General features: G+C 40.2%; 2 protein-coding genes across 3 annotated transcripts in view; one reads left to right on the forward strand and one right to left on the reverse strand.

Moving 5' to 3' along the window:
• LIN9 (lin-9 DREAM MuvB core complex component) overlaps window positions 1–16,902 on the forward strand; it is a 39,222-nt gene extending 22,320 nt beyond the window's left edge. For both annotated transcript variants that reach the window (XM_032185767.1, XM_032185769.1), the window contains 9 exons: window positions 2,700–2,857; window positions 4,026–4,159; window positions 5,154–5,273; window positions 5,448–5,549; window positions 10,268–10,348; window positions 13,630–13,755; window positions 14,033–14,215; window positions 14,313–14,410; window positions 15,553–16,902. In XM_032185767.1, coding sequence (XP_032041658.1) covers window positions 2,700–2,857; window positions 4,026–4,159; window positions 5,154–5,273; window positions 5,448–5,549; window positions 10,268–10,348; window positions 13,630–13,755; window positions 14,033–14,215; window positions 14,313–14,410; window positions 15,553–15,658 — 1,108 coding nt within the window. In that variant the 3' untranslated portion in view covers window positions 15,659–16,902. The remainder of the gene's footprint in view (window positions 1–2,699; window positions 2,858–4,025; window positions 4,160–5,153; window positions 5,274–5,447; window positions 5,550–10,267; window positions 10,349–13,629; window positions 13,756–14,032; window positions 14,216–14,312; window positions 14,411–15,552) is intronic.
• A 1,252-nt stretch (window positions 16,903–18,154) lies between these two features.
• MIXL1 (Mix paired-like homeobox) lies at window positions 18,155–18,735 on the reverse strand (the record flags this gene model as incomplete). Its single annotated transcript, XM_032183741.1, has 2 exons — window positions 18,155–18,457; window positions 18,541–18,735. Coding segments are annotated over 2 exons (498 nt in total), but the record flags the coding sequence as incomplete, so codon positions are not given.
• Between the last annotated feature and the right edge of the window lie 1,436 nt (window positions 18,736–20,171).

Here is a 20,171-nt window from a genome sequence, read left to right on the forward strand (position 1 = left end):
AGGGAGGAAAAAACATACAACATATTACATTCACAGTGTTAATGGCAGAGAGAATAATAGTTTCTCTGTGTGATAGCTGTGCACATGGTTGTCTTTTTTCTTCTTCCATTTTGTGTTAAACATATTGTAATATTTTCTTAATGTCTGCTGCTACTTTAAATGTCCTATCACACCAGCAACAGTGTGGTTGGTTGGCACAACAGTATTCTTCCTGGGAGCCTGCAAAGCTTGTAAGATTCCAGTAGACTCTGGGGAAAGATATACTCCAAGAGAAGGAAGAGGTAATAGTTAGTCTTGTCTACTCTATATAAATTTCAGTGGGGTTGTGAAATAGGAATGGGTGTGAATTAAGCTCAGATATGCCTGTCCTGACATTGTATGGTGGTGATGATTCCCATGTTCAAACTTCTGTGACCAAACTAGAAGCCTAAAAGAGTGTTCATCCTCTTAAATAAGTCTATGGAAAACTAAAGAGGTTGCAATGTGATCTCTGCCATAGTTTTCACCTTCATTTTTTTTTTTAGGAGTGGTACAAAGATGAGAGGACCTTTTTTAAGGACATTTTGAGGGAGAAGGGCTTGGAGACTTCTTTGAACATAAGGCAGAAGTACATTGTAAATACTTTCTATCTCCATGACCCACAGCATTTGGGAGTCTCTTTGAGAACATCTGGGCTAGCAGTGAAACATTCCTAATGTTTATGTTGTAGGGTCTTCAGTGTTGTTGATTACGTCTATTCTTTTTTTCCTCCCTTATTTTTCTCTTGCTGTGATTAGTCACTTTGTTCTCCTCAACGGAATTGAAATACCCTGACCTGCATTTTGCTACTTAACATCTAGAGCACGTGACAAGCCCTATCTCACACTTGTTCCTCTCCAGTAGTAAATACAGGGAAAATAATGTCTTTAAATAGGAATATTCAAATAAGCTTTGCATAAATCCCCCAACCACCATATATCTCTACTATATCCCTTTCCAGATATGTTGAATTTCTAATGAGGATCACTAGGCAATACACAACTCCAGGGTAAATTCATTCTGCTCTTCAGTGGTACAACAGTGAATGGACACCCCCAAAATTGCTCAATCCACTATACGTTTATAGACTATACAACAAATTGGAATTTGAAAATCTTGAAAAAGAACCTTTGTTGCAGTGCATTACTGCCCAGGTCTAGTAGAAGTACAGCATAGCTTCAGTTCATTTCTGTCCATGCTTTTTTGTATGTCTTCCCTGGAGCTTAGATCTCATTGTGTTTAATGTTGTACATACTGATCAAAACAGATGGTTCGTGCCCCCTAAGAACTTTGAAACCATGAATAAGGTAAAAGGCAAATGATGTATGCACGTAGACAGCAAGTGTGAAACTGCTGCTTGGTGTGAAAGGAAATGGTCTCAGCACATTGGCAGCTTAAGAGAAACCATCTTACACGTACTGCAAGAAAGAGAAATTTTGGAGAATAGCAAAATGGCTTTGTGAAATGCTTTGAGTGAAGGGTATAGAGAAAGCATGTTTAGTTCAGCATATAGTAAGAGTAATAAGCAGACTTGCAAATAGGAGCTGACTGCTCAGTGCTACACCATAGATAAATAACTAAGCAAGATCTTGAAAGGTTTTAAAATGGAAAATAGTTGACAGTATAGTAATAGGAACCAGTGGAGGAGTTATCAGCATCTTCTAAAACAGCCTTGTAAAGCAGCACTTCTTATTGATCAGTAATCAGTATATACCTACACAAGTTCTACAGAGAACGTTTAAATTGCACTTGACTGGAGTAAAGCAATTAAGAAAGATGTAGTAAATTATTTCCTCAATAACTACTTCTGCAGTTAAGCAGACCTACAGTAGCAACCTGTATTCCTTTTTCAAAGGGCTTCTGTTGTTGACACAAGAATTATATTCCTTTTTAATAACGAGCAGTAGATAGGATCAAATCCTAATGTCTATGCTTTTAGTATTCTCTTCACGCATCAGTAGATTACAATGAAAATGGATAGAAACAAGTAAGGGCTTTGGGACCAAAACAAAGTGAAGTATGAACTGTTAGAGGTTATTGGATTTTTACACAGTTGCTCAATTCCGAACAAATTTATATTGTTATTGTGATCAATGTCAGAGCAATTCACCTGCATAATAGAGATTTTGGTGTCTGAGTTGTACTCTGAATGTATGCAAGTAGGAGACATGGAAGTGATGTTTTACATTGAGCCTGACGCTCTTTCTTACAAAGTCAGTTTAAGTCAGTTTAACCGATCTAACTGATCCAATGGGTTCTATTCTCTATTGGCCAGAAGTGGCAGGCAGAGACCTCACAGTAAGTTCTGAGTACCAACACTGAACTGGTATTCAGAGTAGGCTGGATGTGAGACTTGCTTTAGAGACCTGCTTTACCTTTGTTGTGACAAATTTCCTTCTGAAATAGTAGTGCAAACAGCATTTCTGAGTGTTGTTGCGTTGTGGTTTTTGCTTTTGTTGTTTTTTTTTTTGCTTTGTTTTTAAGTAAACTGTTATTCTAGGATAATTTTGGGGACTCAAGCTGTCTAAATCTGTTCACTGAAATTGTTCTCTCTTGAGCACCTCAAGCTTTTTCATTTTCTCTCACTGAGTTGTAAACTGTGCTTATTTATTTGTTATGTCTTTGTGTATGTACGTTTTCAGTGTTGAATTTAAGTATAGTTTTACCTAATTGTATTGTAGATGTTCCTCTGCCTTCTTTGAAGAAGAGAGATCAGCGTTAAAACAGAAGCGGCAGAAAATAAGGCTTTTGCAGCAGCGTAAAGTTGCAGATATTTCACAGTTCAAAGATCTTCCAGAAGAAATTCCATTACCACTTGTAATAGGAACAAAAGTTACAGGTAACTTCCTAAAAACAAACAAATAAAAATTAAGATTCTGCAAATTTTAGTTAATCATAGAATACCTAGTGTGTATAGGTAAAAATAAATTTAAAAGAATTACACAAAATTGTGTGTTTTTATTGCTAGCTCATTGAGAAAGTGCTTGTGAGGATTACCTAGTATTTGTAACACAGTGACAGGGTTTTGAGATATGAATTTATTATGATTTATTATTTCTGGTGTTCATAATCCAGATTTTTTTTTTTTTAAGTCTAGTATATCTAAAAAATCCTGGAGAGAGAGAGATGCTTCAATGCAAAGAGCTGAGTACTGTCTAGAAGTTTAAAATCTGACCTAATATAAAACTTAAGCTTTGTTTTCCATAAACATAAAAATACCTGTTTCAAAGCAGTTATACAATTAATTTCCCAGTGTAGTTAGACTTGTATGCTAAACGTGACATTGTCTTACACAAAAAAATTGCACATAACTGAGGAAGGAGTACTGTTAAAAAAATTCGTTTGGAAAATATGCTCAGCTTTGTTAAATCTTATAAAAATCTTATAAAATCTTGAATTCCTCCATCCTATCTGTTTGTGGTGCAGGGTTCTTTTCACTTGAGCATGGTTTCTCCCACTCAGGCCATTTCTGTTCATTCCCTTCTGACTTCTTCAGCATCACTGTCCTTAATTCTTGCTGATGAGCAGGCATACTGTAACTCCTTACTCTCCTAGAGATGAATCCTTGAGCTGTGTTCATCATTGTCTTTCTCTAAATATGCAGTTATCAGTGGAAGACATCAAATAGAAATGGTATACAAAGTAACTCAGAAATTGATTTTTGCCTGCAGAATCTGACTGTCAGAAGGTTCAGGTTTTAAATACTGTTCTACATAGCTGTAAATGTAGTGCTAAGGAGTAGATTTGAGAAATATTCGAATTGTAAGACTAAATTTGACAAAAATTAGGTAGTATTTCTAGTGCATACAATTCTTTTTCAGGGCTTATGATATTTTTCATTTTAATCTAGTCTGTTTCGCTTTTTGTTTCTAATATAAATGTATATGTATTGGACAATGCCAGGGTTACTTGCAAAAGATACATTGTCTATTTTTTGCATCACGATATTATAATATTTGTGTGTTGTGGTGTTTTTGTTTTTTATTTATTTATATGTATCTTTTTAGCACGGTTGCGAGGTGTCCATGACGGACTGTTCACAGGACAAATAGACGCCGTGGACACTCTTAACGCTACATACAGAGTTACTTTCGACAGGGCAGGTCTCGGAACACAGACAGTCCCAGATTATGAAGTTCTTGTAAGTATTAACAACACATTCTTAAAATAGTTCTAATGAAAGAAAGCAGCCTACAATTCTATCCTTTAATCCAAAAGAATAAAATTAAAAATATTACATCCAGGTTGTATTGTCATAAAATAGAAACTAGCGTACCAGATGCATGGGAATTTCCAGGAGAATGAGCTCATACTTCTCATGGTTTTATAGAACAGGATAACCTTCTATAATACAAACATAACTGTTCAGACTGGAATAACTTACTAGAGCTAGTGTTACAGCATGATTTGAGTATGAAGAAGTATAACGAGTAGTGTAAGATCCCAAAGAAAATTCTGCTGTGGGATCCAGGCAGGATTTGTAGAAAATGTTTGTGGAAACTTGACCCTTTGTAATTTGACAAAATGAGTTAAGGCTTGTGGTAGTTGGAAGCAAGTATTATGAGTTGATTGAGTCTAATTTTCAAGCTTCTATGGTAATGAAACTAACGGTGAGGACACTGTTTTGGTCAAACAAATTGTAGTTACTTCCTAGCTCTCGTGCTTTTGTACCAATTTATGAGCTTCATGGATTGTTCCTGCTGAATGTTCTGACCTAGACTGCAAAATTTTTAGATGGCACCATATTCTTTAGAATCTTGTGTAGCATTCAATCTACTAAGGGACAGCTAACTTGTCTGAGATCTAGTCTTTGTTATGATGAGAGTTTGGAGCCTTTGGTGAACTTGTGTTCAGTCATGCTTTGTCTGCAACTTGCCGATAGGATTTTTGGAAATACTCTTGCAAGGGTTGGTTTGTTTTTGATGTGATGCTAACTCTAGCAGTGCAATATGGTTTTGAAGCTCTTGCTAGCCCAAATGCAAAATGTTACTCTTTCAATCTTTCAGTGTTTCTTGGGTTTGGAGTATGGATGTGCATAGTTAGTCCAGATTCCAGAAATAAAATATGTATACCATAAGGTATGTTTTTAATTAGCCTAGCACCTGAAGTATGTCTTTCCTTTTCCTGTCATACAGAGTAATGAGCCCCATGAAACAATGCCAATCGCTGCCTTTGGACAGAAACAACGGCCGTCTAGGTTCTTTATGACCCCTCCCCGATTGCATTATACACCTTCACTCCAGTCTCCAATTACAGTAAGCTACTTATTTCATGTAATTTATAATATTAACTGGTAAAATACTTTCTGATACGTGGTACAGCTGTTACCTTGTACAGTTTTTAATTTTCTGGTGTTGTTCATTAAGATAATTTAATTTAATAGCTTATTTTTAGAGAGATTTACTGAAATCTTCTTTTTTTTTTAATAGGATAGTGATCCTTTATTAGGACAGTCTTCATGGAAAAACAAAATTTCTGGCACAGATAGTGAAACACTAGGTGGCTTTCCAGTAGAATTCCTCATTCAAGTGGTAAGTGTTAACTGCAGCTCTTACTTCTGTCATGTATTGTCCTTTTTGTGTTTATTCTAATTCTTCTGCAGTTAAATGATCTTCTGTTGGTTTATGAGGTGGTGATATTGTGATACCAAAATGAAATTTTAAGAAGATATTATTAATGCTTCTTCTGAGTTTCTTCCTTTTTTTTTTAATTGTTCTCACTTGTTCATAAGCTTTGAAATGTGCTACTTGTAATTTAGACCCCAGGATGGCTTTTTGACTCTGAAAGTGTATTCTTAGCTCTACCAGTTGGTCTGAAAAAATTATATTATTTCTACCTGCAAACTTTGTACTATGCTAAAGACTTTTTTCATTTAAAATATTCTTGCATTGTGCAAAGAACATTTGCCCCTGTTGCTTTATCATATATTGTATAATATTGTATCCAGTGTTAGGTAATGTGCCCTACCTGCCTTGGAGAAGAAAGGAACCACTTTATTCCCTGAATATGCTATAGTTCTTTTTTCTCCCCAGGAGAGCACCAAGACCTGCCAGGAACCAGCAGATCTCATGAGAGAGATTGGTGGTACTTGGGCAAGGCCAGGAACAATGGCAGCCACCCCCTACGTGTACAAAAGGGGGCCCTTAGGGAGCACTACAAACACGGTGTGGAGGGTCAGTTTGTGTGTGGTGGGTGTGCAGGGAGAGTGTATCATGAAGGAATGCAACCCACGGGCTGAGGAGGGGACTCGAAGTGCATGTAACCCAGCACCCAGGGACCTGGTCAAGAGTACTCGTTCTGCCCAAGTCTCAAGGCCAAATCTTAGAGCCAAGGTTGCTGTCCCACGTGGGGGGTCTGCACCATTTACCCCAGAGGTGGCCCGCGCCTCCACGCAGACAGTTGCTGAAGGGAGAAGCTGCAGTGAAGACCTCAGACTGCAGGAAGTGCCTCGACTCCTGCGGCCTGCAAAAGGTGTGAGCAGGTGGAGGACCTCCTAGCAGGTGGCTGAGCTGCAGGAGGCAGTGAGAAGGCTGCATAACATCTGGGAGGCTGAGGAAGGAGTTAGATAGCCGGTTCCAAGCACAGTCTCCAGTGAACCCACAGCCAAACAAAAAAATCCACCAGCACGTGCACAAAGGAGAGGGGCCAGTAACACAAAAGAATGAAGAATTGCAATGACAAGGACCAGCAAGAGGAAGGGGTTTTCCCCAAACCCTGAGGTGCCGTTGCAGAACCACTTCATCACTGGAGGCTGAAGAGGAAAGACCGCATCAGGAGAGATGCGGGAGCAAACCGAGCTGTTGCTCAGCTCCAATAACAACCAGCACAACTAAGAAAAGGCAGTGGGTGATGGAAGTAGGCAAATCTCTTCTGAGAGGCACAGAGGCACCCATCTGCTGACCAGATACATTCTTTAGACAGGCGTGTTGCTTAATGGGGGCTTGTATTAGCAATGTCACCAAGAGGCTGCCAAGCGTTGTCCAGCCCACTGACTATTATCCACTGCTGTTGTTTCATGTGGGCACCAGTGATACAACCCGGAGAAGTATCAAGGACCAGAGCCCTGGTAACAGCAATAAGGGACTCTGAAGCACAGGTAGTTTTTCCATCAGTCCTCCTGGTCAAAGCGAAGGGATTTGAAAGGACCAGTCAAATCTGGCGAATCAACAAATGGTTACAGGGCTGGTGCCACAGCCAGGGGTTCAGCTACTTAGACCGTGGGACTTGCCTTGAGGTCTGTAATCTTACTGGCATTCCAGAGATGTGGTGGGATGGCTCCTATGACAGGAGTGTTGGAATGACAGGATACAGGCTCCTGACGATATTTTTGCCTCAGTCTTCATCAGCAAGTGCTCTAGACACACTGCCCAAGTTGCAAAAGTCAAAGACATGGACTGGGAGAATGAAGAACCACCCGCTGTAGGAGAAGATCAGGTTTGAGACCACCTAAGAAACCTAAATGTGCCTCAGGTCTGTGGGACTGGATAAGATGCATCTGTGGGTCCTGAGGGAACTTGCAGATGAAGTTGCTATGCCCCTGTCCATCATACTTGTGAAATTGTGGCAGGGGAAACATAACCCCAATTTTTAAAAGGGGAAAAAAGGAAGACCAAGGGAACTATGAGCCAGTCAGTCTCACCTGGAGCTGGTTCTTCTGGAAACTATGCTATGGCATACAGAAAATAAGGAGGTGATTGGTGATAGACCACATGGCTTCACTAAGGGCAAAAAATGCCAGAACAAATCTGGTGGTCTTCTACAACGGGGTTACAGCATTGATGCATAAGGAAAGAGCAACTGACATCATCTACCTGGCTTGTATGTATTGTGACTGAGAATAAAGTCATCAAGAAACAAGTAATAGATGTAACCATTTTTTTAAAAAAGTCTTTTATCCTTGCATGCAATATATATTCTTTGATATTTGACTATACTGCATGGTCTTTTTAGCAAAGTCTGAACTTCTAGTCAACACTAAAGTTAGAGGATGTTTTTTCCAAGTGTTCAGCTGCAGTTTTAGGTTTTTGTTCTTTTGTTTTGTTTTTGTTTGTTTGTTTGTTTTTTGCTTATTGTTTATTTGTTGATGTTTGTTTGTGTTGTTTGGGAAAAGCTTAAATTAATATTGGGAAGAAAGCAAGTGAAGACAAAAAAAAAATATCGTTTGCAATGCTGCTGCATGTCCAGTAGAGGGAATACAACACAATCAAAAAAGCTGGTTAGTCTTTCAGATTGCTATGGAGAAAATAAGTATCTTTTCATCTTAAAAGCCAGCAAGAAAAAACTAAGAGTGGATGCTGGAATTTTGTCTTTCTGCTTGTGAAAACTTTGGAAATATTCCATATGAAGTTATTGCAGACATTGAAATGCTTGTTGTCTTCATATTTCATTTTGTAGTCAAAAGAATATACAAGTACAAATGTAAGCATACTGTTTGGGTTGTTCCTTCATGTCTTTTAACGTGTGTACTAAAACTGCTCTTTGAATTTAATGAGGACTATATAACAGTAAACAGGATGAGTTATACTGAAAATGGAACTGCTGGGCTAGAAGAAAATTCAGACTGACCTGAATTAACGTATACTGGCAAATGAAAATGCAATTCTGTTTAATAAAAATATACCAATGGGAGAAAGTTAGTAGACATAAAATGGTGGAAGGTCAGTATCTTGTAGAAATAATTTAATTATCTTGACCACTGGAATATTTTCTGGGAGTGGGATGAAATATAACATAAAATGCAGGGTGGATAACATAAAATGCAACTGGAGAACTAGGGCCTATATCCTTGAATATATCTGGGCATCAAAATAGAAGTGCAGCACCACATAATTGTCCCAAAACAATTTAAAAACTCTTTTCCTGCATTTTCTGTATGTATTGTTCATCATTTTCAGTTTCCTGCAAGGACAGAAGTGAATGTCTGGAATTGGAAGAGTTATCTACGCAGTATTGTTCTGTGTGTCTGGCCATAGCTTGTCATCAGTTCATAAGATGCATCTGGCAAAGTATTTGTGGCAGAGAGTATTGATGCTGGTAAAAATGTCATTTAGAATAGTGGTATAGATGTCCTGGTGCTCACATTTAAGGAAGGATGACAGTGAATAGAAAAAAAAAGATACAGAGAGAGCCTCAACAGTTCAAGAGAACAGGGGTTTTTTATGGGAGAGTAGACTTGAAAGGCTTGGGTTGTGAAAGTCTAGTGAGAGAGTGGTGGAGAAGGGTTGCTTTTACTGTCTGTGAAAACGGGACTAAACACAGAGGACAGGCTGTATTTAAGCTGAATAACAGCTTGGTCAGAACAAATTGCTATGAAGCTAATAAGAATGCATTTAACATGGAAATTTCAAGAAGATTCATAATTAGCTGAAAGAGGTCCTGGAAGAGCTTTTCGTTAGGATTTGTGAGGGCAATAAACCTGGCTGCCTGAAGACTGAACTTCAAAATCAATGATGGGAATTATATATAAGGAGATGTATGTTGAACTAGAAGTTCCTGTTTCTCCCAGTCTCATGTTCCACTTTTAGGATGCAGTTAAACCCTTTGAAATTTTTAAACGGAGACAAGATGTCAAGTTTTATATCAATAATAAAGCTGCTGTTGGTTGTAGTGGAGCTATAATTTCTTTCCATGTGCCTGAGAGAATATGAATGGTTTTATAAGTGATATGTGTGTTGAGAGCAGTCTCAGTGATTTCCTCTTCAGCTTGCTAGGTTCTCAGGGCAGAAGAAACAGGGGTATTCCCTCTGTAAAAGAAGCAGGTAAATGGAAAGACCAGAGTTGTTCTCCATAAAATAGATCCAGTCTCTATAACAGGAGATTGGCAAGGTTTTACTGCAAGATCGTACATAAAGGGCTGGTGCTTAGTCCAGGGCACAGCTGAGAACAGAATTACAACTCAGCAAAAGCTTGGTAGGACACAGGTCGTTAGCTGTAGTACGTGATGGTATCACCATGAAGAGTCTTGATTCTTCAGCCTCTAACAGTATATATTGTTTTCCTATAGGGAATTCCAGCTGATAAATTTTAGCTTTCTTCTGTCTAGGACACTTGAAAAGGTTTAAAAATTCTCTGAAAAAAAAACATTGTTTATTTTCAATTATTTTTTACTTCTGCATCTTCACTTGAAGAACAACTGAGAAATGTATTTTAAAATTATGAAAGAAACATACATTTTATTGTCTTGAATCTGTATGCTGTTTCAAAACTGCATAAGGACCTATTTGTTCTAAAAATAGCTCCTTTGTTTTAGACCAGGTTATCGAAAATCCTTATGATCAAGAAGGAACACATCAAACAATTAAGAGAGATGAATACGGAAGCAGAAAAGCTGGTGAGAATTTTCTCTTTTCAGTTCTTAAGTTAGGATATACTTTAACAGCTAATACAAATAGATAAGAATTAAAACAGAGTCTATATAAAATCCATATATTTTATTGCTTTCTATAATGTGGTGGGATTCTTATTTTTTAAGACAAGTCAGAGGTCAGTTGTTTCAAATAGGATTCCACTTTGAAAGCATTATGCTTTGGAAACAGATTAATGTGAACATCAGGATAGTGTTTGCTTCCTTTATGTGTCAATTGATGTATGTTATGTACTTTGAGGGTTTGGGGGGTCAGTTTATAGAGTAAGGCATTTATCTTAATTTTATTTTGTGGAGGTTGGTATTTGTTTAGCTTTCTGGACAATAACTCAGTTTAAAGGTTTTCTGTATACATCACTGAGTGCCCTTAACCTAGATTTCATATTCCAATACTAGACCAGCTACAGTGTAATTACCATCAGCAGAACAGTTTTTCTTGCTAGGTTTTATCTAATCATCAGTCAGTAAATCCAAAATGATAAGAACGTTTCTTCTACAACCCATGTCTATCCATCAACTTGAATGTGGAAAGGTGTCAGTCTCAACCGTCTGCCAGCGTCCATTCTGCCAGTATCTCTACAATGCACAAAAAGAATGCTAAAGCTTGTGGAGAGGAAAATGAATCCTTTTTATTTCTTTAAACCAAAAAATGCTGATTTTCTTAATTTAAAATATTTGAATGTTGAAGACTTCATCATAGTAAGATTTCCCTCTTTGTCCTTTCAGTGATCATTTGCACGTTCTGTTATTCTGTTTCCTACTGTCCCAAGGCTGATCTTCAAAACCTTGTTAGTATTTCAGTTATTACATTATCATTTTGTCTTTTAATTATGTTTAATAATAATAATTTAATTTTAAATGCAAAAAGAAGCAAGATTAAAACGTGCTATTGCAGCATGTAACTCTGATACTGAAAAATTACCACCCCTTTTTTAACCAGAAAGATTTCTGTTCCTACTGAGATATCAGTACTTTTGCAGAGGTAAAGAAATCCATAGAAAGGGCTGAACTTTCAAAGCCTTCCTCTGACAAGAACCCAGATATTAACATGCCACTCAGCTACTATGTTATAAATTTAACTTTATTGTGGAATAAGAATACCAAGGAAAATGGCAAAATGGAGAGAGCATTCTAAGAAGCAATAAGGAAGACGATGATTCAGGAATAAACATTAAATTTTAACTCAGTTATAGCCTAGATAAGGACTTTGAGATACCTTTCTTATGCTGTTTGCTTTGTAAATAAGCAATCATAACACTTTTTTTGTCACAATTTGAAGCTGTCCTGATAAAAATAGAGGACATGATACCTTTCTAATGGGTCATGTTCTTAGCCTGCCTGTCTATAATACTTTGTCCTCTTGGTAATCCCATCTACGTTTGTTCTGCTTACCATACTCTATCTCTCCCTTAAAAAGCATTTTCTTTGAACGTTCCTCTTTCCAGCACCAGTCCACTTGAACATCAGTATCATGTCTGAACGTGAATAAAATGGAATCCTTTGAGTTCATTCAGTTCAGTTGTCAGACTTTGCTAATCTTTCATAAAATTCATAAAATTGTTAGAATAACACTGTTGTTTGGAGACACTTTTTTTTTTTAGTGATTGATCCAACATAGAAGTAAAGAGAACTGACCAAAATCAGAAGTGGTACTGAATGAAGTCCATTATTATCTGGCAATAACAATAAATTCAAATTTACATGAGGCAGGGAAAGGACAGCTTACTATCAGTTAATCATTTTGACATCACTATACTAACCTTGGTTGCAGGCTATAAACAAGTTACGTACACAACAGTAATTACTTTTCTGATAGCCACTTGGAGAAATGAATGCAAGTAAAAAGGATGGCTGGTTCATTTTTTCACTTGACCTGCAATGAAGATGAGGTAAAGGTGATGCTGGTTGACCAAGAGAAGCGGGTAGATGCTCCATGACAGAGATGTTATGTTTCCATCTACTGAAAGCCATTCATCTTTTATCTGTGAGGTCAGCTGTTTGTCAGTGTTTCCATATCTTAGATTGGTCTTGGATCGTAAATAATGCTGGTGCTGAGAAATATCTTTCGTCTTCACTAATACAGAATGCCCTCACCCATTGCTTTCTGATATGGAGTTCACAATTTCCTGTGGCTTTCATGGCTAGCCTGTATTAGGCCAGTATGCTCTAGAGGGGGCTGGTCACTGAAGGTCTGGAAGTTACAATTATTTACTTATATTCCGGAGCCAGAGGAAGCATATCAAATTTATGCAGGTTTCCTGGTTGCTGAGTGAAACCTGAAGTCATGATGTTAGTTTAAAGCACTGTTACATTGGTATTCAGACTAGTCAATCCCTGGGCATCATTTCAGAGGCCAAGTTTAAAGGGGAACTTAATCTAGGACTGGTAACTAAAAGCTTGATTTGGAGTTTCTGACCTGGAGCCTCCTGATGAAGGCTGTTGACATTGAAATTTACTTCATCTCTTGTAAAATCTATGCCTATAGGATTGTATGAGGTGTCTGTATCTCAGACTTGTGGCAGAGGAACAGTGAAAATGTATCGAATTTATCACCGAAGAGGCCATTTGTAGGGGAAACTTACAATATGTTGTATATTTTGTTTCAATTTCATAAATATTACCCAAACAACATCAAGATATGCTGTGAAAGCAATGTAAGAAAAATAGTACTGTATTCTGGTTTTGTTTGCTTGTTTTATGAAATTGATCTTATCCAAAATATTTGTTACCAAATGTAAGCTATAGTAACTTTTATTTCTTGGCAGAACTGTTAGTTGTAACAGAAGGTATGTAGCACTAGAATTATTCTCAGATGACCACTAACTTACTAGCCAAGCGTACCTCCCACCTGTAATACAGGTGGCTGTGGCCATGTTGTCCTGTACTGTCCTCTTACCGACAGGATCATGCAGGTTCATGCAGTTCTTTCAGTAGGAAGAAGTCATTCCCAGCTACTGGTGAAATAACTAGGTCAGGTCACAGTTATCATCTGTAGAATTTAGCACCACAGATTATCACAGCACTTACTGCAGAGAATAAAAGCATGCTAGTTACTACACAGTTGTCACTTGGAGTTGCAAATCGCATTACTAGGTTTTAAGATTTTGCATGTTATCACCTTTCCGTTGGACACTAGGATTTCAAATATCTCAGTATTATTTTTAAATTGAAAATTTCTTTTGATGAGTTCAAAAGGTATGTATGTAAAGTATTGCATTAATTTTAATATGCTTTTGTCTTTTCCACAGAAATCCTATTCTATGCCAATAGGTATTGAGTTTCAGAGGAGATATGCAACTATTGTTCTAGATCTAGAACAACTAAACAAAGACTTAAATAAAGTGTTGCATAAAGTTCAACAGTATTGTTATGAGGTAAGATTTTGCTTGAATCTGTATGAATTTGTTATTTCTGCTTAAACTAAGTTTTAAAAATATATATTTCCTGGGAATAGGGCATGGGTGGGGCTCACCTGGAAATGAAACTAGTAGCAGCTCTATCAGTTTCATTCTGTCTCTTTTGTCTGTTTCTCTTATCAGAATGCAGGGTATATACCTGTGGACTCTCTTTGAAATGACTTGTCACTTCACTCATGCACCAAATGCAAAAGGAGATCTTTAGTCTTCATTTCTCTTTATTTTATCTGTACAGCTTGCTCCAGACCAAGGCCTCCAACCTGCAGACCAACCAACAGATCTGAGGCGGAGATGTGAAGAGGAGGCTCAGGAGATTGTTAGGCAAGCAAATTCCTCAACAACAGGACAGCTTTGTGTTCAAAGCGAAAATTTAACTGATCTTATCTCTAGACTTACAGCAATATTGCTACAGATTAAGGTAAAATGTTTGTAAAAATAGTGTTTCCAATTAGTATTAAAGCTCTGTCGGTTTCTTTGTGCTGAACTGTTAGAACTTTTTTTTTCTTCTCCTGCAGTGTCTAGCAGAAGGAGGTGACCTGAATTCCTTTGAATTTAAATCACTAACAGATTCATTAAATGACATTAAGAATTCAATAGATTCCTCAAATATCAGGTATTACTTTTTAAATACTTAATTCCTAATTACACATTTTGTACCAGCGAGCAATTGTTGCTGTATTTTAGAGGTGAATGTTCATTATGGATAAGAGTTTTAATCTGGTAACGTACTTATAGGAATGGTCTTCTTAAAGGGAGTGTGAAATTAGCAGTTTTCAGTAAAGTAAACTGATCTTTAAAAAGTGTTAAATGGATACAACAACAACCAAAATAAAGAGCAAGAGAGTCATGACAACTAACAAGTTATTTTAGATCACTTTCAGTACAATTTCAGTATTTGTTTTGCAGTGTTACTCAGTCTCTCATCTGTACATATCAAAAGCTGGTATATGAGACAATTATAGCTTACGACCAGCTTCCATTAGCAGTATTTTAAATGAAGAAACAGAAGAACAGCTGTGTTTTGCCAGATCAAAGGCCCATCTAATCTAGTATCCATTTTTCAACAGTTGTCAGAAGCAGGTGACAGAGGAAACATTATAAAGATAGCAAGAATGTGGCGATACTTTTCCTGAGTATTCTGCAGTCTCCAAGAATTTGTGGCCATGACTTTTTTCAATTATATGGTTGCTGAGTTACATAATTTTAAAAAATTACCTAAATGCCAAGTGTTTCCTTATACTTTCCATATTCATATTGCTCTGTAATAATGGGAGGCTACGTGTGCATGAATTTTTTTTTGCAGAGATAGTAAGACGGCCTTTTGATTTAAAATTTAAAATAAGTTTTATAGCACACTTTCATTTTGGTAAAAGCAAAAATAAAATCCAAATATTAGTGAAACGTCTCTGTAATCAACACTGCAAGTCAAAAGTTGGAACGGATCAACTGATAAACACTGCTAAGAAGGTGATGATCTTTTCAGTGTACTTAGCTTGGGTATTTTAGCATCTTTTCATTGTGTTTTTGTTTCATTAACTCCAACCATGTTACAGTCATTTCTAAAACACCCAAGTCAGTAAGTCTGACTTCCTACAGCTGTTTATGCAAGTGCTACTTTCATATGTCTCTATTAAGTTGCACGAGTATGTAGTACTCACTCATTCATCTGAATCTATGTTTGTAACTTGTAGAAATACTCAGATGTGACTTTTACTTCGAGGTTTAATCCTTTTTTTCTTCTTTTTTCCCCTGTAGTTGTTTTCAGAATAATGTGGAGATCCATGTTGCACATATTCAGAGTGGTCTGAGCCAGATGGGAAATTTACATGCCTTTGCAGCTAATAACACCAACAGAGACTGAAAATTTTCTAAGTGTACAGCAAGTAGTTCTGGAAAATCCTCTTCCTTTACATAGGCTTCACCAAATATCCTAACTGCCAGAAGATAAGGGAAAAGAAAACCTCTCAGAAAGGACCCTTTTAAATATAATATATCTGCTTCTTAAGAAAACCAGCATTACTGGCCAACGTTATGTTAGATTTTTCCATTTGTTATCCACATACAATAGTTTTGCTAACTGGTAATCTCTTAGTAATTGCATTTATTATAATAAACCTGAAAATGTATTTTCATATAATTTGAACTTAGTTTTAAAAGTTCAGATTAATTCTGCCCACCTCTTCTCGTTGGCTCTCCTGGTATGTTCGAAATGATGAAGAGGAAATGGCTCACATGGGTTAGGCAGATGGCAGGTCTTTGTTCCTTAAAGCTACACTCCTGTAGGTGTCCAAGAGTTGCCATTTCACCCTTCAGCTAGCACGGTGACAGCACAAGCTGAGTGTTCCTGATCTAAAGAAGCAGCAGTGGGATATGGACAGTGAAGGGAAGTTGCAAACTAGGGGATGTTGGGCAGATCTGTAGATCAGTCAGCGTCTTATTGGAACTTTTAATTTATCATAACTTATATAAGGAGTCTAATGAAGGAATATAAAAATGTAACTTTTCAGAAATAGTTGTTATGTTTTTTCCCTTTACATGGGGCAAAGAAAGTGTTTTAGTTGGTATTTTATATACACGACTGGTTAAACATACAGTTTTTCCAACTTTTTTGTTTGTTTTGCACAACTTTTGAATTAGATTACTGGTTATCCAACAATATCCAACATATATAAATATGAAGATTTTTATAGTGAAATATAACCAGTGAGGTAAACTGCAAAAATAAAAAGTGACAACCTGCCTATGAGTAAATTTTGGAATGTTAATCTTGTAAAAAGTATGTATTGGTTTGTTTAAATAGTCTTGTAAAGCTTCTGTGTAATGAATCGTTTCCAGATATGAATTTTCAAAGATAGGTGTAGAGATGTTTTTCATTCTTTTAGATGCCTCATTAAATGAGGTCTTTTATATGTTAATGTATAAAGAATATGTAAACAGGATTATTTTCAATTTTAAAATTTTGTATAGTTTAAAGATGCTTCTGTATTCTGTGTTGGTATTGTGCCACTGCAAAACTTTAGTGCAGAGTTTATATTTAGCTAAACTTGTTCTGTTAATTAAGAGAAATGCATAAATCTTTTATTCTCAGTGAAATTTGTAACTGAATAAATTGACCTATGAGAGTTGATATATTTCACAAAAATGCAAACGTTTGGCAGATGGTGTCAGGTCATTTTTCAACAGAAGTTAATTTCTGAAAATGAAATGTTATGGGCTGGAGAACAAGGTGGGTAGCTATTTTAAAAGATACACACAAAACTTATGAGGGGTATTCCCAAAAACTAAGCAGTAATTTTGCTTGAGTTAGCCATTTACCTCTTGTAATGTAACCGACCATTGTAGTAGTGCCCCCAATTCCCGTGTTTTGGGGTGTTACCATCTGTTTGGTAAAGACACACAGGCCCCCAGCCACCACACTTTTCATTTAAACAGAGAAAAAGTGTCAAGGCCTAATGCAAGGCACAAAGGCTTAGTCTGACAGTAACTAACACGATCTACAGCTAACTCAGGGAAAAAGAACCATCCTCTTGCTGTTGACTCCCACCCCCAGCCTTCTCATGTGGTGCTCATAAAACCTGCTGGTGTGCTGGGTCAGTCGTTAAACTAGAAAAAAACTACGATAGTATTTTGTGAACCCTGTAAAAGCACTTTAGCTTTGACTGTGAATAATGTGCTTTTACAGGGTACACAAAATACAATTGCAGTTTTTTTCTAGTTTCATGTTATCTTGGCTAAAGTGGCAGAGTTGAGGCTGACTGAGCCAGCAGACAGTTTGAGGTGTATTTTTTCATTAATTAGGTCATAAATTTATGCTTCCCCCTCAATGAAAATGTAATTGAAAAGTAAAGTGAATACTGACCACAGCGATGAGACATTTTTCATAAATTGCCCTTCAGTCCCATTAGGTCTCTTGTTCTGAGCTGCAGCCCTGGCGCTCCAGGACCTTGCCTGGGACGGGGATTTCCAGCACTGCTGAGGTAAGAAACCCCCTTCCTGCCAGAGGCATGAACACACTTCCCAGCTCACAAGCAGCACAGAGCAAAAATGCAAACTTTTATTATTTTTTTCCTCTCAAAAAGTAACGCCAGGCCAGCCCCCACCCCCCACCCCAGCGGGCTGGGTTAGCTTTTTGGCTGAGGAAGGTGAAGGAGAAATAGGAAAGGCGCTACCAGAAACTGTTCCATCCGCAGAAAGCTGCCGTCGGCGGGTGGAGCTGACCCCTCTCTCCCTTAAATAAATAGCTGAAGTCTGTCACTCCGGCATAAAGTGCAACAGTGGCGGGGCAGGGCACCTCTTCCATCAACACAACGGCGGCGTCTAAGTCCCAGCAAGCCGGGGGGGAGACCCGGGGAGGCGCTCAGACGGCTCGGAAGGCACCGAGGGCGTTTTCCTCCCACTCCGAGCCGGGCTCCGCGAAGCCTCCGCTGTCGGCCGCCTCCGTCAGGGGCGAGAAGCGCCCGCAGGGGCCGCGCGGGGCCGGGTAGGGGCCGGCGGGCGGCGGCGGCGGCCCCGGGAAGGCGGCGGGGGGCCAGCGGCAGCCGGGCGGCGGGGGCCGGGCAGCGCAGGGCCCCTGCGGGCAGCCCGGGGGCTGGGGGCTGCAGCCCGAGCGGGGCGGCCCCCGCTGGCGGCGGGACTTGGCCCGGCGGTTCTGGAACCAAACCTGCGGGGAGAGAGGGCGGCGGTGAGGGCTGGGGGGGTGCGGGGGGCGGCGTGGTGGTGCTGAGCGGCAGGGCGGCCCCTCACCTGGATGCGGGACTCGGGGATGTGCGTGGCGTCGGCCAGCTTCTCCCGCAGGTGGATGTCGGGGTACATGGTGTCCTGGAACACCGACTCCAGCGTCTCCAGCTGTGCCGCCGTGAAGCTCGTCCGCTTCCGACGCTGCGCCGCCGGCTCCGCCGCCCCCCGGGGCAGCGCCGCCACGGGGGTGGGGGCAGAGCCCGGCCCGGGGACCCCCGGCCCCCCGCCGCCCGCCGCCGCCTCACGGGGCCACCTCCCCGCCGGGAAGGGCTCCCCGAAGCGCAGCGTGGCCATGGCGCTGAGCCGGGCCGGGCACCGAGCCCCCGGGGCTTTATAGCCGGGCAGAGGGGCGGAGGGGCAGGGGGAGGCGGCCCCGGCCCCGCGGGAGGCAGGTGAGGGGAGCGGGCACCACGCTGCGCTGGGGTGAGGGCAATGGGGTGGTGGTGCTGCAGGGTTTGCACCTGCAGACACGAGGGTGTGCTTGCCAGCTTGCCAGGAGCTGCCCGTGCTGGTTTCAGATGTGGATTCCCCCTCACATTTCGCCCAAAATGGCTGGGAGGGGGAAGAAGGAGCGTGGGGTGGGGTGGGGTGGGAATGGGGTGATTGGGGTGGCTCTGGGGCTGCCAGCACCTGGGGTGGTGTTTGGCTGTATGGGGGCACAGCCGGGACGGGCTGCCCCAGAGCGGGGTGTTGTCGGTGTCAGACTGCCCGTTAAGGCTGCGGCTTTATCGATGTATATTGAGTATGTGCTCAGGAAAGAGCGGGTACCGGGAGCTGATGGAGCTATTCCCAACCCATATCACTGGAAATGGGCTCGCTCTTTCATCTCTGACTGCTGGGGTACGCTGCAGGCCAGAAGCGGTCCCCTTGCACTTCGTGTACCAGAGGTGATCCAATAACTGTCCTGTAACATCAGCCACCACGCTTCCCGTGATGGGAAAAGACCGGGGACATTTCCCAGGCCTGAAAGCTTTCATGGATGCAGCATCTAGAGACCATCAAAAGGCGAAAAGCAAGCTTTGTCATAGTAGAGGAGAGATAACTTGTAGGTACTGTTTTATTTTTTCCGTAGATCCCGTACAATTAACCGTGGTTGCCTGCAGTTCCCGGTCAGGAGGTCTGTGTTTTGTAGCTCTGTAAAATAGGATGGGTACACTGGGGTCACTGTGACTGAACCAATAGGCACAATGGGTTGGGGTCCTCAGCACAGGGTTACAAACATACAGACTCCAGGGTTAGTAGCTGATGCTCAGTCACTGAATTATCCACGTGCAGATTGTGTTTTTAGTGCACATTCACAGGCCTTAATGGCGAGGGGCTGACACAGCCGTGTGAAGGTGCTGTCTGCGTGGACTGCTTGCACACCTGCGGTGCTGATCACGGCCGTGCTCCCCGCCTGAATTTCCCTTCCTGTTTTGGCTGGCGCTTTGATGCATCTTGTTGATGAGTCGGTGCTGAACACAGGTGTGTGCTGGACAGGGGAGCAGAGTGGTTCGGAGGCAAGACCGAAGCCATTGCTCTGAGCTTTGCATGCAAATTTCCTCTGTAGGGCTCTGGTAGTTGCCCTTCTGCATTGCCCTGGTTTGCAAGGTTTGTAAGCCTGAGGAGAAGCAAGGAAGGGCTCGGTGCTCTAATTC

Source organism: Aythya fuligula, chromosome 3 (genome assembly GCF_009819795.1).
Source record: "Aythya fuligula isolate bAytFul2 chromosome 3, bAytFul2.pri, whole genome shotgun sequence".
Taxonomy (NCBI): domain Eukaryota; kingdom Metazoa; phylum Chordata; class Aves; order Anseriformes; family Anatidae; genus Aythya; species Aythya fuligula.